General features: G+C 42.4%; 1 protein-coding gene and 1 non-coding gene across 3 annotated transcripts in view; both read left to right on the top strand.

Annotated features, from left to right (window-relative positions):
• Positions 1–16,437, top strand: part of polr1a (RNA polymerase I subunit A) — a 45,857-nt gene that overhangs the window by 10,067 nt on the left and 19,353 nt on the right. The window contains exons 21-37 of one of the 2 annotated variants that reach the window (XM_085132126.1): positions 388–486; positions 596–748; positions 2,738–2,820; positions 3,297–3,462; positions 5,123–5,246; positions 5,576–5,670; positions 5,769–5,968; positions 6,965–7,132; positions 7,602–7,737; positions 7,922–8,076; positions 8,158–8,287; positions 8,397–8,504; positions 10,844–11,104; positions 13,023–13,223; positions 13,535–13,652; positions 13,743–13,907; positions 14,129–15,511. In XM_085132126.1, the coding sequence (XP_084988252.1) occupies positions 388–486; positions 596–748; positions 2,738–2,820; positions 3,297–3,462; positions 5,123–5,246; positions 5,576–5,670; positions 5,769–5,968; positions 6,965–7,132; positions 7,602–7,737; positions 7,922–8,076; positions 8,158–8,287; positions 8,397–8,504; positions 10,844–11,104; positions 13,023–13,223; positions 13,535–13,652; positions 13,743–13,907; positions 14,129–14,229 (2,463 nt within the window). In that variant the 3' untranslated portion in view covers positions 14,230–15,511. Of the gene's footprint in view, positions 1–387; positions 487–595; positions 749–2,737; positions 2,821–3,296; positions 3,463–5,122; positions 5,247–5,575; positions 5,671–5,768; positions 5,969–6,964; positions 7,133–7,601; positions 7,738–7,921; positions 8,077–8,157; positions 8,288–8,393; positions 8,505–10,843; positions 11,105–13,022; positions 13,224–13,534; positions 13,653–13,742; positions 13,908–14,128; positions 15,512–16,437 lie in introns of both variants that reach the window. The other variant, XM_085132118.1, reaches the window with a different exon arrangement.
• Positions 3,733–3,846, top strand: LOC146524171 (small nucleolar RNA SNORA5). Its single transcript, XR_014869959.1, has one exon. It is a non-coding gene; the product is annotated as a small nucleolar RNA SNORA5 (small nucleolar RNA).

Genomic DNA, 16,437 nt, shown 5'->3' with positions numbered 1-16,437 from the left:
ACCTGTCACTGCTGTTTCAGAGCCACATTGTTCCTCTTTTGTTTGCTTTAAGAATAGAAGGTTTAATGGTCCAGTCACACGTCTGTGTCGTTGCAGAGGAAGCGTCTAAAGAAACTCATTTGATTTGTTTCTGAATGTGTAAAAATGTATGTCAGAAAACATCTAATCTCATCCTGTATATCAGATCCGTTGATTTATCGTTGGGCTCTAGTGTTGTCATGATTGGTTATTGAGACTGTTTTAACAACATTATAGATTTATCCATTTTAATTGCATCTTCTAAAGCATTAGATCGTTCCTTTCTATAACTCAGACACCCTCAGCAGACAGTTTTCACTCCGTGTTGTGGTTTAATGCAGTGTGCACGTTGTTTTGTATGCTGGTTAGGTATGTATGCCAGTTGGACTACACACCTCTTTCCCAGACAACAACCTCCAGCTGATGGTCCAATCAGGAGCCAAGGGGTCTACAGTGAACACCATGCAGGTATGGCCCTCCCCCTCGCTCTCACATTCACCTTGGCTTTCCTCTTGATTTGATATCCAGGTGTGTTAAGCTACAAATGTCCTGACCTGTGTGTTGGTGTGTGTTTCAGATTTCCTGTCTGCTTGGTCAGATTGAGTTGGAGGGCCGTAGGCCTCCACTGATGCCCTCTGGGAAATTCTTGCCGTGCTTCCAGCCCTACGACCCTGCCCCCGGTGCTGGGGGATTTGTTTCTGGAAGATTCCTCACAGGCATCAAACCACAGGTAACGTTTAAAAGTCACTTTTACATGATAGCTCCTTTTGTGCGGCCAGGTTAAGTTTTTTTTTATAACGTTACTTAAGGAGGTAGACTTTGATATTTTGTACATTTAGCTGTCTTGTGGGTTTTAGATACATCCACACTCAAAAGTTTAAGACGGCTTGAAAAATGGCAAAAAATCATATTTTCATGGTTGGATCTTAAAAAGATTCCAAGTCGAGCTTCAACATGTAAGAAGAAGAACTGGGAGTGAGACAAAACATTTTATTGAAAATAACACTTATCTTAGCTGTTTTACAGCTGATCAAAAGTTTAGGACCACACCTCCAAAAAAACTCGTAAACCCCCCAAAACAGAAATCAAAGTCAGACATGAACTCAGTGATGAGGAGCTCCACTGTTATTGTTGATCACTTCAAAAATTCGTTGCGGCATGCTTGATGTAAGCGTTTCCATGAGGTGAGCGAAGTTTCTCCAAGTGGTGAAGACGGCCGCACGAAGTGCGTCTGCTGTCTGGAGCTGTCGTCCGTTTCTGTAAACTTGCCATCCATCCCCAAAGGTTCTCAGTTGGATTTAGATCAGAGGAACACGCAGGATGGTCCAAAAGAGTGATGTTACTCTCCTGAAAGAACATTGTGTACTGTAGCGTTGTCCTGTTGAAAAACCCAGGCATTACCACACAGACGAGGGTCACATAAGAGAAGAAAACTCTTTGCCACCTTTCAGTGTTGCATGTTTGGTGCAAACGGTTGATTCTGTGGCGTCCAAGGAGACGAGGCCTTTGAAGACGTTTGTTTTTGAAGCCTTTCAGTCCCAGATGCCATCTGATGGTTATATGGCTGCAGTCGGCACCAGTAACTGCCTTAATCTGGGTCGAGGATCGTCCAGTGTCTTGATGGACAGCCAATTGGATCCTCAAGGCTCAGTGCTGGTGAATTTTTTTGGGTCTTCCACTTGACGTTTGTTGTTCCATAACAGTCAGGATCATTTAAGAAATTACTTATTGCGTCCACCTCAGCCGTGATGGCTTGCTGTGAGAGACCCTATGCATTGAGGGTGGCTCACACTCATACCATAAAAGAACCACTGGAGTTCATTTGAAAACCCACCGAGACCACTCCCTCTAAAGGATCCCAATGCGGTTGTTTTCATTTTATACTCTATAGAGAGATCTAAACCTCGCTGCTAAGAGCAGCTCCTTAGAGTTCAGGTTTGGTGCTGATTAGGGGTGGGGGAAAAATCAATACTGTGTAGTATCGTGATATTTTGTTTGCTAATAATGTATCGATACAGGGACAGCAGAAATCGATATTGTGTTACAAAAAAGGTTTTTGTTGACTGGAACATGCTCTGACTTCAGAGTCATGGCATGTTCCTTTTTCTGAGCAAAATCCTGACATTCCTTCACTGTCCAAATGTGTTTAACTTTTTTTTGGCAGCAATAAACATGACAGTTTACTTATTTTAATTTAAGACATGTTTTATTTTAATTAAGTTTAAAACTTTTTTATTTAATGTAAAATTATATTTTGTTTTAATTTACTTTCAAATTCTTCAGTTGCTAAATGGGCTACATAGTTTTCATAAATTTCATAGTTCAGAATAGCTATAATTGTACCAGATGGTTGCATTCAGTTAAGTTGGACTAGGCTGTAATACAAACTGTTCAGTTTGTCACCAATAAAACTGAAATGAGAGAAAGACTGAGTGTGAGACTTTTTTATTAGATAAAATGAATATTGATAAAGTTTACCTTTATGTACAGAATCTGAATATCGCAAAATATTTTAAAAAATTGCAATAATATCGTATCGTGGGATGTATGGTGATTCCCACCTCTAGTGCTGATGGGTTTTTTAAAGTAAACTCTGCTTCTGTTGGGCACAGTTGAAAGATAATAAAGACAAATATGAGGCACCTGATCAGAGTCTGGAGTGGCACAGCACAGGATTTTAATACTTTCTTCCTTCATGATGCATTTCTTTCGTCCTCAGGAGTTTTTCTTCCACTGCATGGCTGGCAGAGAAGGACTGGTCGACACGGCCGTGAAAACATCCAGATCAGGATATCTGCAGAGGTAACAAAAGTTTTACTAACACAAGCCCCAAAAAACACAGAAATGCTCCCTGTGTCTGTCTGTGGCAAGAAATGCAAAATTATACAAATTTTACTCACTGTTGCTTTGGCTGGCAATGAGTGCTGTGCAAATGAAACATTATTCAAATCTGAGTTCACAGGATTTCTGAACAGCATTCATATGTGCACTGCTGTGATCTTTGTAAATCTCTTTGCATGCCAGCGTGGTCGGATAAAGCATTAGTCTTCGTTTTGGAGTGAACACAAACAGAGATGAGGATTTGTAACCAGAAACCCTGTTTTGATATGAGATTGAGAAGCAAGTTGATTTGATTTCAGAGGGAAATGTTGCTTCCATGTGGCAATGTGTTGAAGTGAGCAGCAGAGAATATCAAACGCAGGTGTTTCAAACACAGTGTAAGGTCATTAATATGGCACATCTGCCCCTCTGCCTTCTTCAAACCATTTCCTCTGCAGATGTGTCATAAAACATCTGGAGGGTTTGGTAGTGCAGTACGACCTGACGGTAAGAGACAGCGATGGCTCTGTGGTCCAGTTCCTGTACGGCGAGGACGGACTAGATATCCCCAAAACTCAGTTCCTGCAACCAAGACAGTTCCCCTTCATAGAAGACAACTATGAGGTACGAACACAGCGAGGATGTGAATGGTATTCTGAGACGGTCCACATATCAAGGTAGTGCTGCAAAGCTAAACTTTACCAGCCATGGCTGATGATACACGCATGGCTGGCTCAGTGTTTCATCAACTGCGTACTGTCTGCGTACAGCTCGACAAGTTATAAAAAGGTTTCGATGGTAAACGACTTGTTAACCGCAACCTTAACTTTGCACACAAACCATTTGTTGATTCACAGCCACATTACCGCTCTCTGTGATAGTGCTGTGGAAGATCGCAGCCAAATTTAGTGCTCCTCCCTCTGTGGTTGGTACTGGCCAAAATGGCTGCTAGAGTGAAGGAGCAGGTCACTGGCCTCGGTGTGGGATAAATATGTACTGCATACAAGCACATTAGTGCTCAGCAACTCAGATAATACTCTGCAGTTTCCATGACGATTTGTTGTATTAGCCCAGCTGTTAACAAAACTATAAATATTTGTTAACTGTTAGCTTAGTTTAGCATGAAGCTACAAAAAGAAAGCTAAGCCACATTAATCTGAATGCGCCCAGACTATGGCGTTATTATTTTAGTGCCTCTATTCTGAGCGCACGTAAAAATATTTGCAAGTGCAAATGTTGCATTTTGAGGAGAAAGTTATTTTGAGGAAACAAAATTCATTGCTGCGTGCAAGAAGTCTATTTCAGTGTTTGCTAATATCCATATACATATGCAATAACAGCCCCTCTCGCTCAGATCTCTACTCTGTGTGCTCACAGACATCTGCACACCTGCTCTCAGTGTGTCGCTCGCGCTCTCAGCAGCTTTCCTCCGTGCACGCTCAACTCTTTCTGTACGCCGTTATAAGTGTGCCACAAAACCAACCAATCACAAGTCTGTGATTGGTTGGTTTTGTGGCACATATATATTACATATATATATTATCCATATACACACACATTATTGTGTGTGTATATGGATAATAGCAAACAGTCAAATACATTTGCACACAGAAATGAATTTTGTTTGCTCAAATTAAACTTTTCTTTATGCAAAATAATTTTCTTCTCAAAATGCAAAATTTGCACTTGCAAATATTTTTACGTGCGCTCAGAATAGAGGCAGAAAAATAACGCCATAGCAGACAGGAACTGATTTGTTTATTGCGCCATTCTTTCAAGCTGATGCTTGGCAGACTCCGGTTGCCTAGGTAACCTTCTACTATATTTTCTAACCTGTCATGTGTGATTATCCTGCGCTCACATTGGTAGTCACCATGTATATTGGGAGTAAATGTCAATAGTCTCTGGTCACCACATCTGTCTGAAATTGCTTCTTACGTGGACACAGCTTTAAGGAGCCTCCACCATAAGAAGTGATTTGCAGCACAAAGTCAGTGACCTCCAGAAATGACGAGCGAATAAACAGCCGGCGAGTCCCGAGATACACTTTTCTCCCTTTCGAGGCGATCAGTTGAAGCGGCTACAAACGCGCGTGTGCCAGATTTTGGTGATTTAGATATAACAGGATAGTAAAATTGTCAGAGTAACAAATATACCAAGGCAGCTGGTGCTTGAATGTCTGCCAGCGAGCAACAATAAGTGACAGTGACGTGCAAAGAGCAAATGACTTCCTGTGTACAATGCCAGTTTGAATGAAGCAGACGTGTGTTTCCCTTCCTGCCAGGTCATCAGGAGGTCGCAGGGCCTGGATGAGGTTTTAGCACATTTAGACCCTCAAAGTGCCACTAAGCACTTTGCTGCCATCCAGCGCTGGAAAGCAAAGAGAGAGTTAGCATATCCACGGAGTGGTATGTAAAAATGTTTGTCTTTGCAGGGGAATCATTTCCCACATATTTGCCTGAATGATACTTTCGAGATGCACCGAGTATAAAATCTTGGACCAGTGCTGATGGTTGACATGTCTGTCCAACTCTTTCCAATCACACAGTTTGATTGTAAAACATGATTTTGTTTTTCTTTTTGTATGAAAAAGTAAAAAATTGTCTAAATTACCACTTTGAACTGTTGTAGGTCGTAGCAGCAACTTCACCAGGAGAGTCCAGTGAATAGTTGCCTGCATATTTGTGCATTGCCTCTGTAACTAATGTTTGTGTTTCCATGTTTTCATCTCTGCCAGGAGCGTTTTTGCTTTTTTCCCAGAAGAAGCTGGGAAAATTAAAACAGACTGATGAAGTAGAGGCAGACTGTGGCAGAAATCCTGCTGTGCTGCAGGTACGTTTGCTCTTCCTCAGCACATATTGTATGATGTGAACTCCCGACCTCCAATGTAGTCGAAATAAACAGCGTACTGAATTCTGTTCACTTCACAGCTTGTACAACAATGGCACACTCTGGATGAAGCTAGCAGATCCAAATACTGCAGGAAGTCCTCCCGCTGCCCGGAGCCGTCGCTGGGCCTGTTTAGGCCTGATGTCTGCTTTGGATCAATCTCTGAAAACTTTCATGGCATCACAGAGAAATACCTGCAGAGCAGAGACACTGTGAACCAAGACAGACTGGACACACACAGGTAGGTATTCAGTGTCTGAGTATTCAAATGGGGACAAATACCTATTACAGTTTTAGAGAATGCCTGTGCTGTGCTGATCAAAAGCACTTCATTTAATGATCATGAACTAGTGTGAGCACATCTAAAAGCAGAGAAACATCATAGCAAAGGAATGCAATGTTCATAGAAACCGCAAAAACACCCAAGAGCGACATCGTAGACTCTACAGTCTTCAGTTACCATGTTAAATGTTAAAGTTCATGAGAGTTCAGACTGAAACTGAATAAAAGGCTTGTTTGGCTTCCCGGAAAACCCTTCTTCTCTCTACAAAAGAACCACAGCATTGGTTAGCAAAGCTGCATCTGCATAAATGCAACACATCATATCAGGACAAGCATCAGACAAAGTGGTGGAGCGGTGATCATTTCCAGTTGCAGCCACACGACCTGGGCACCTTGCAGTGATCGAGCTGACCACAAACTGTGTATACAAAGTGCTCTTAGAGGGTTAGACTGACAGTTTGGCCAAAATAGGGTTATGCAACAGAGCAGCATTCAGAGCACAGCAGCAAATCTAAAAGCGAGCAGCTGTAAAAAGATAAAGTGCTGGTAAGCGCTCAAAGTCCACACGTGAATCTGCCTAAAATTTACAAGAGCTATGTGTAAACAAATGCCAAATACCAGCAAAGTAAGGTTGCCAAGAGGAGCGGTCCAAATATTTCTACACAGTAATGTGAAAGCCTGATAAAACTGTTCCTGTTAAAGGGGGATGCACAGAGTCCTGGGAAAGCCTGATCGAAAAGAAAGATCACAAAAGTGCATTTCTAATAAAACGAAGGACGAGAACCACCAAATAAAGTGATGACAGCACGTGTGAATAAAAACTGAAAGCTTTCTTTGTGTAATTCGAGACTAAATATAGACAAAGGGGGTTTTACGCTCATGTACCTAGAACCACTGGAAACAGCTGGGACAGATGATACTTGTGCAGGCTATAACTTTCTGTTTTTGTCCTCAGCCTTCGCCAGCTGCTGCATTATAAGTGGCAGCGTTCGCTGTGTGACCCAGGTGAAGCTGTGGGTCTGCTGGCAGCTCAGTCCATAGGCGAGCCCTCCACCCAGATGACTCTCAACACTTTCCACTTTGCTGGCAGAGGAGAGATGAACGTCACTTTGGGAATACCTCGGTAATGACTCGTCCTCATCGCAAATGTGGGGGCACAACAGTGTCATAGTGCCGTTAAGAGAGTCTTTGCACACTTTAATAAGCTTTTGCACTTGGTTGATTCAGAAGAAGTGTGGGCCGAAGGAAGCATGAGCTGCTGGTTGAACCAGTCGAACAACAATACGGCGGCTTGACAAAATAGAATTACGGACAAAATTGCACACTCCTTAATGAAATTGAGGAGTGGGCCAACACGTTACAGTTGTTTCCAGTTAGCTGTGTCTGTAAAGGGTCTGGATCTCAATCAGACCCTTAAAATGATTTTAATGGCAAACTGTATTTTTAGTTCATACTCACATTAAGGTTGGGTGACACTACGTGTGCAGCGGGTTGCTGGCAGCATCCCTGTGTCAGAGGCTTTTGTTTTGTCTGTCAAAGCCTTCCACTATACCTTCCCTCAGTTTCTCATTTTGTGTGTGTCCTCCTCAAAGTCTGAGAGAGATCCTGATGGTGGCCAGCGCCAACATTAAAACCCCCATGATGAGCGTTCCAGTGCTCAACAACAAGAGAGCTTTGAAGAGGGTGAAAGTGCTTCGTAAGAAGTTGGCCCGGGTGTGCCTAGCTGAGGTAGGAATCACTTCTGTTGCACGTTTGATTTGTTTATTTATTCACCTTCCCAATTTTCACTCCTTCTAATCTTTATTGCCTGGCACATGTTCCCTGATCCTGCCTGTCATTAACTGTGGCTGCATGTGAGGAATGAGCGGGAGGAACTCACTGCAGGTGTGTGTGTGTGTGTGTGTGAGAACAGGTGCTGCAGAAGGTGGGTGTGGTTGAGACGTTGCGAATTGAAAATCACCACAAGCTACGGGTGTTCAAAATCACCTTCCATTTCCTGCCTCCAGAGCGCTACTCTGATGATAGGCTGTTGTCACCCCAGCAGATCCTCCACTACATGGAAACCAGGTGTGTGTCTGTTCCACTGTGCCATAAAGGAAGCACTGTCATTGTTCCTCACCTTCCTCACACTTTGTTTCGTCCTTCCAGGTTCTTCCGTCTCCTCCTCGAAGCCATAAAGAAGCGCTCTGCCAAGCTGGCCTCCATCGCTGTGGAGACCAGGAGGGCCACCGCCAGAGACAGGGATGATGACGGCGATGGAGCAGCTGCCTCAAGAGGGGTCTGTTTTTTAATTCAGTGTTCTTTTGAAGCATTTACAGCACATGTGGTGTTCAAACATTTTCTTTCCCACTGCAAAAACAAACCTTTGTCACGTTGACATTCAGCAGTTAGATGAAGGAGAGGAAGAGCAGGAGCGAGAGATCGTTGACGACCAGGAGAATGAAGGAGATACTGACGCTTCGGATGCAAAGAGGAAAGGCAAACAGGAAGAGGAGGTATGAAGATAAGAAATGTGGTGTGTGCTTGAAGCCCACTCAATTTCCTGCCTGTCGCAACTGCCAGTGTGTGATCATGGGGAGGCTGACAGATACAAAACAGGAAACCAGACACAGTGTGTGAGATGTTTAAATATGAGGTGTGGGAGTCCTCCGCTGGGATGAAGTTGGAGTCGTTTTTGAACAGCTTGGTACTGATCCACTCCACGTACTCATTACTTTAACAGTAGAAGCCTAAGCCTTTCCAAGTGCTTCTGTTTAGCCAGTATGATGTTTGCTTTCTTAGCTTAGCTTGTAGTCCACCTTCCTCCCACAGTTCAAAGACATGTTGGGCCGTTCAGTGATTCAGAGATGGATAAAACTTAAAGTGTGTAGAACAAGAATCATATATAATCATATATAAAATGATGCTATAGTATATTTCTAACTGAGTTGGCAGCTCATTCTCTTTGTCTTCACACTACTTTAAAGCAGTGTTTCCCAGCCTTTTGGAGCCACGGCACATATTTCACATTAGAAAAATCACACCGCCAAACAAAAATGGCATTAAGGAACGTATTGATCATTTTTCCTTGCGCACCAGGTATGGTGGAATTGGCTCGGTTTGTCTCCAGTACACCACAACTCATGCTAGGGCCTTAACCTGGGTATGCGTTTTCTCCAGGATTCGGGTCAGACTGACTGCTTTTTCTTTTCAAATATTTATCGATTGCTATGCTGCGTGGTCTCACAGCATGGCTATTATGTAATTATATTATGTTTTCTTCATCTTCTTCTGTTTTACTGGCAGTTGGCAGCTATTTTAATTAGAGCAGGCAGTTGTACTGCCCTCTATTGGAAGAGAATATAATTCGCGCCGATCGCTTAGAGCAGTGGTTCCCAAACTTTTTTTGCTAGGCCCCCCTGTCTTTTACAAGAAAATCTTTGCAAAAATCCAGAATGTGGGATACTGTTTGTCAGGATTTGGAGAGCCCAGCGCTGCTCCCGAAGCAGGGGAAACTAATTCTGCAGATGAGACCTACCTTGTGCAGGTGAAGCCAAAGGAAAGATATGTTTCATCATCTTTTCTAGTATTTGGCTTGGAAGGAAGTTGGTTTGGAAACATTTTTGACGATGCTTCATCTTCTGCTTTGAGTTTTTGTGGGAGCCCCGTCAAAAACCTGTCCATTATGCTAGCAGTGTCCAAGTGTTTTTCTTGTTTGTTTTTTAATTCATACAGGGCCTCCCCTGCAATGGCTCTGCGCCTCCCCTAGCGGGCGCGCCCCACACTTTGGGAACTTCTGGCTTAGAGTACTAATCAGGTGGAAGTAGATCATCTTCCACGGCACACCTACGTGTCACGGCACAGTGGTTGGGAAACACTGCTTTAAAGACACAACACATTTTGGGAATCAGCTTGGAAGAAAGAAAGATAATTGCACTGTCATACCTAGGCCAATAGTACAAGGAAATTGGAAACTGTCCCACGTCTAAAAACAACACACAACAGATGTGAAACTTAGACATGAGGTCAGAAGTCACATGGGAATCTTCATATATCAGTATCATTTCCTAAGTAGTTTTTATTTATTTGACCTTGAAGAAAAAGTCAGACGTCCAAAGTAATGTGCTCTTTTGAACATGTGCTTCCCCGTGTGTCTGTATGTTGTCAGTACAAACAATAGCAGCAAGAAATATAGTTTTAAGGCTGTATAACATTATTGTCACTCTAGCCTTCAGATCTGAAGGTGGGGTCAGAGGTGAAATGTCACATGATATTTTTAATCTTCACTCAGTACTTTTTATATGTTTTATATGTTTATAATATGCGCCACACTTGTAAGACTCATACACTCTTACAAAGGATGTGTTTAAAGAATGACACACAAAATGTGTTGGACACATCGAACGTGAATTTGGACACAGTGTGGGTTTTGTTTTAAAACAACGTGTCAAAATTCACACAAAATGTGTTGTATCTGAGCCAATGCAGCACATGTGTTAAACACATTTTTAACATATGTGCTTTAACACAACGAACCCTCAGTGTCAGGTTCCTCTGGTTTGTCAGATGATCAACATCATGATCAACATCATATGCAAAGACAAAGGAGTGCAGACAGTGAAGTACGGTGGAAAGTTTCGGTCTGTGAGGGCGTGCACCTCGAGGTTTCTGTGGTCCGTGATTAACTTTCATTCTCAGATATGTTCAGTTTGATTTAAGGTTTGCCTCTTTTAAAAATTAAAATGGGCGTTCCTTTGTTTGATGTTTGATATCAGATTATTTCACAAAGAAACGTGCTTCCTGTTCAGTATGCTACCAAAAGGCCAGAAAGATTAGCAGGCTCATTTTTTTGCAGGTGGACTATGAAAGCGAGGAGGAAGACAATGGCGATGACCGAGAGGATAAAGAGGACCAGGGTGTGGAAGAGGCAGAGGAGGAGACAAACGCTGTGGAGGAGCCTCAGGCTAACGGGAGGAGAACCGAGAAGAGGAAGAAGGGAGAAAAACGAGTGGAAGGAGCAGAGTCGCAGAGTGAGATGAGAGTGAACTCTGTGCTGGAGTCAAACGCAGCCATAGAGAGATACAGCTATGACCACAAGCATGAACTCTGGTGTGAGGTGAGTGTGTGCATGTCAGAGTAGTAGATCCTGAAAATTGAACACTGACTTTCTCTTAGAGATGGCTCTCACTTTGTTGCTTCCACACACACACCCACACACACACACACCCACACACACACACACGCAAAGATGTTTGGCCCTCTTTGTGCAGATATCTATTGACATTAATGTATTGAAAAGCAACTGTTTCCTCTACTTTTGGTCATGCTAGTTTCACTCAGTTTGTGTAGAAGAGCAGGAAGGAAATCATAAATTGTACATTTAAGCACATTTCTCACCAAGTTTCCTTCCTAAGTGTAATTACTGTAAGATAACACGTGTGCACTGTGGTCACGCCAGCATCCAATCCATCCAAGTTACATGGTTTATTAAAATAATCAAATTACAGCATTTATGTTAGACTACTTTTAATTAACTGCTTTAGCCCACTTACTATGAAAATTATAAAAATCTTGTTCATGACCTGTGTAGCATGTTAACACTATTGGAAGTAAAAATAACTTGAACTCCAATTTTGAAAACTCAACTTTCTTCTTTTTTTAAATAAAGCTCTGACTTGTATTACGAGTCTGTGGTCTGGGAGAGAGTCTGTAACTCTCTGTCTGCAAAATACAGTAAATAATGACCAATGTTGGGCAATTAATTATATAGTTACTTCTTCAAAAAAGTTACTGAGTTTTGCAAACAACAATGTTTTTTGCAGCTGTTTACCTAAAAATGCAGCCAAGGCGTTTTTTTAAATAAACATTTCAAACTATTTACAGAACAATCAGCTGTTCTGCATCAAATCTGATGCCACACAAATTATTTGTGCCACTCCAAAAAATAATTTCTGTCCACTATGAGATAAAGGAGAACAACAGCCTGATACCTGCAGGCCTGACAACAGCAGATGTATCACTGCTGTAACATCTGTAACATTCAGCAGTCGCCTCATTGTTCTGACACACACAACAAAACTATTGACTACACTACACACTAACTACACAAGATTTGCGCTAAACGTCGCAAATCTCTCACATCTCAAACACGCCGTCACTCCTAAAACTTCCCCCTCCCTAAACAACTAAATGCCATGTTGCCATATCATTTTTTGATTGGTCCACATGGTACATTTTTCCACCAATAGGAAAGGCTTGGGTTTTTTGGTTTTGTTTTTGCTCACATGTTTTTGAGCGTTTTCCTTATAAAACGCAGTTTTTACAGTTTCTTCCTGCAGTAAATATAAACAACGACAGTATTCAGGAAGAAAACCAAACATTGCAGATATTTTTAACATAACTCTGGTTTTATGTGGTCGATCAACACAATTTAAAAACTGGTATAAAGTCCACACTTTTTCCGTCAGTTGTTCCGTCTGTTCTGCTCACATCTCCAATGGTTGTACACGTTGTCATTAACGTGGCTTCACTCCACATCAGCCGCTTTGCTCGCTAAAACACCGGTGTCGGCACATAAGGACGCTGTCAGTCAACCACGTTGATTAGCTGCGTATATACGAATGTGAATCGCATCATTGGCTGCACTATGGGATAAGGTGGCATCGTTCTAATCCCATACGGGAGCAGCCAGTCACTCACTGACTCACACTGCAAAACAGAATTGTTAAAGTTTTAATTTTAATTTCAATTCAGGTTAGATTTTTTTTTTGTGCGCAACACAGATTTTCTGTGCGCAGACACCTTGCCAGCAGTGCGCAATTGCGCACGCGCGCAGCTTAGAGGGAACATTGGTGTGAAAGACGATCTGCCTCCAGAAGACAACCTGTGCATCGATCCTTGTGGGGTTTTTAGCCTGGGTTTTATATAACTGAGGACTTTTGGAAATTACGACGTAGTGCGATTGCACTGACACGCATGATGCTAAGGTATGCAGCTACAGGAAGTAGATTAACTCTCATCTGTCTCCTTTATAGGTTGACCTGGCATTACCTGTGAGCAAGGTGCACTTTGATCTGACCTCGGTGCTGACATCGCTGGCCCAGAACGCCATCATCATGGAGACCAAGGGCCTGACGCGCTGCCTGCTCAGCGAAACGACAACAAAGACTGGAGAAAAGGAAACTGTTCTGAACACTGAGGGAATCAACATGCATGAAATCTTCAAGTACAGTGATGTAGGTGGTGAAATTGAAACAATGCCGTGCTTATAAGGGTGGCTTTTTGTTTTTTTGCACATCTGCAAGCCTTTCTAAATTAAGTGAAGGTAAACAGCTGGTCAGAGTTACAAGTTGCTGGGTTACAGATAAGATTCCTCCAGCTACATTTTGATTGGTCCGATCAGAAATACAGAGAGTAACTGTGGCGATATCGCCTCTGTAGTTTGGAAAGGCTTCTGCAGTTTCTTATTGTATTTGAGTTGCTCTGTCTTACCAGACTGCATGTTTTCAGTTGTCCCAACACTGCAGCTCTAATTATTTTCCTCCAGATCTTGGACATCAACAGACTGTACTCCAATGAGGTGCACGCCATGGCGAAGACATATGGAATTGAGGTGGCTCTGAAGGTCATAGAGAAAGAGATCAAAAATGTCTTTGCTGTCTATGGTAAACATGCTCTTATTTAGACTCACACTCAAAAAACCCCACACCAGCAAAGCTCTCAGAATCACTCAGATTTCCTCCGTCTCTCTCCAGGTATTGAAGTTGACCCCAGACATCTATCACTGGTAGCAGACTACATGTGCTATGAAGGTGTATATAAGCCACTGAACCGACACGCAATCCGGTCCAACTCCTCTCCTCTGCAGCAGATGACCTTCGAGACCAGCTACAAATTCCTCAAGCAGGCCACCATGCTAGGTAAGGATGACAACATTGATAATGCATAGAAAGCTGAAGAGAAATCCCAGTTTATGAGGGTCGCTACCGGTCTACCAGTGTTAGGCTCTTTGTTTTTTCTATGTACTAAATCGGGTTTGATCATTAGTCAGAAGTAAATGTGTAGAAATACATTTTCAGCATTGTTGTTAAGTAAAGTATTCTTCTTCTTCCTCTCTCCCCCCCCCCCCCCCCCCTTTCAGGATCACATGATCAGCTGGTGTCACCCTCAGCCTGCCTGGTGGTGGGGAAAGTAGTCAGAGGTGGAACAGGACTCTTTGAACTGAAGCAGCCTCTGCAGTAGTGACAGAGATGCTGACAGTGGTTAGATATGATGTGATAAGATCACAGCTGATCCGGTCTGCAGGCTCCTTACATCCTCTACAGAATGCATCAGTAAATATGTTTATTTCCTTTTAGCAAAAGCCTTCCAGGCTGAAATGTTTCATTAAAAGAACATAAAAACTGATGGAATAAGTCACTTTGTTTTCATTTCTTAATAAAAGGAAATATTGAATTTTGTATTTTTGTTATGTATGTATTTTGTGACAGTATTGGGACTGTTTGAATTGTAAACAACATCAATTTATGTTTGTGGGAACACAACAATAGTCATTCAGCATTATGGACAGGCCTTGAGCAGGTCCAGTGTGTCTTTATTAAGTTTGTTTGGTAAAGGAAAAAAAGATGAATCTGATTACTTACTGTAGCTCAAGCTCAAGGCTGGTACTGAACAGAGGTCAGTCTTTTCAGTGAATTGAGGTCATGAGGTCTAGATTTACAAACATATGTGCATGTGTCATTCTAAAGCTCTCACTGTGTTCAAGGGTCGTACTCTATCAGGATGCTACTGTCAGTCTGGAGATAATGATTAAGAAGTGCAACAGGTCATCCAAGATGATTAAAGTTAGCATAATCACCAAGTGCTGAGGCACACAGTGAGCAAAAACCGCCGTCACTGCTGACTCCAAACTTTCCAGAGCGTCATGATATGGGTGTCCATGAGTAAGCAGCTCCTGCATGTGTAATGTGTAGGTGGCTGAGTAATTAGTGTGTACTTTAAAGCATAAGCTCACTCAGTGTGTTGAAAATATTCCGTGGTCACAGTCCACCAGTCCAGTGTGAGGTGAGTTCATTGATCCAGTCCTGCACCCAGACAAAATGTATCTACTGTTTCTCTCCTGATTTATTTACACTTTTACATCTGTGGCTTATTTATCCTAAACCTTATTGTGTAAAGTTGGTTCTGTGTATTTATCTCGATTTATAAATCTGCATTACTACTGTTCTAAGAGTAAATCTAACGGATTTTTCTGTGCATTTCAGTTTACAACATGTTTTGTGGACAAATTTTGCAAACAGCTACCGTTGCTTGTAGCGCTAACGGGACACTGAAATGTTGGGAGGCTTTTATTACGAAAGAACGGAAATGATGGGAACTTTTACGCAATTTGATTGGTTGGTTGGTCTCCTGCGGTAGGACCGACCAGTGAAGGTGGTGTGATAAAGCTGCAGAATCTCGAGATGTGATAATGTACCCTCGTGCGAAGGATGCACCGTGACCGCTCCTGGATATCTATGGAAGGGTGAGTCATAACGAAATGAGGCGAAACAGTAGAAGCTGGTTTGAAAGGCGTCAGCAGTTGGGGGTAAAATACAGTTTGGTTCGATATGGACACAATGGTCAGCCTGTAAGCTGACTTGAGCCTTCGTTGCTGGTCAGTGCTTTGCTACATTTTGAAGCTGCCGATATTAACAGTCGACCGCTGATGCTGTATCTTTTTTTTTTTTGTCCTATTACAAAAGCTTCGCTGTATTAAAAATATTTGCGTTACTTGTAAATAAACAGTTGATTATCCATGTGATATTTTCACGCAGTTTAGCGGAATTTAATTAAACAGCGTTTGTAAAAACGTTATGGCGCATTTATCCACAATCCTCGGCTCTGCGCAGGACCGTCCCGACAGACCTACGTGCGCGAGACGTTAGCAAAGGAGAAAGCCGAAGCTACGAAAAGCAAAAATGTTTAGCTTCGTTTTATTTTTACTTTTTCTGAAGGGCTGGTAGGCCGGTTGTTAAGAGACTCGGAGCAATAAAATCATTTACCTTCACAGGCCACATTTACTGTGTCAGACACCCGCCGCCCCGGCCTTTTCTCCGAGCATTTATAAAAGGCTTCTTAATCTGTCCCTGGAGTTCTTACCACTTAACGGCAGCAGGGATGCAGTAAACACTCATACTGATTTAATACGAGGGAGCAATGGGACCGCATTAAGAAAAAAAAATGTATAATTTTGAGAATAAAGTCGAAATTTCGATGTTAGAGTCTAAATAGTATTTTGAGGGGGGGGGGGAAAGTTAGCTTCTAGCACATAAGCACGGAGTGATAAGTATAAGAAAGCTGCGCCTATCAGAAGAAAACCGCAGGTTACACCCTTGTGTAAATGAAGAGGATGTATCTTGTATCACAAGACTTGGTAAGAGAGTTGATCATGTGCCACTCAGTCACACA

The sequence above is a fragment of the Neolamprologus multifasciatus genome, chromosome 2 (genome assembly GCF_963576455.1).
Source record: "Neolamprologus multifasciatus chromosome 2, fNeoMul1.2, whole genome shotgun sequence".
Taxonomy (NCBI): Eukaryota; Metazoa; Chordata; class Actinopteri; order Cichliformes; family Cichlidae; genus Neolamprologus; species Neolamprologus multifasciatus.
The sequence above is the reverse complement of the archived record's forward strand: the minus strand, read 5'-3'. Positions and strand labels throughout refer to the sequence as shown.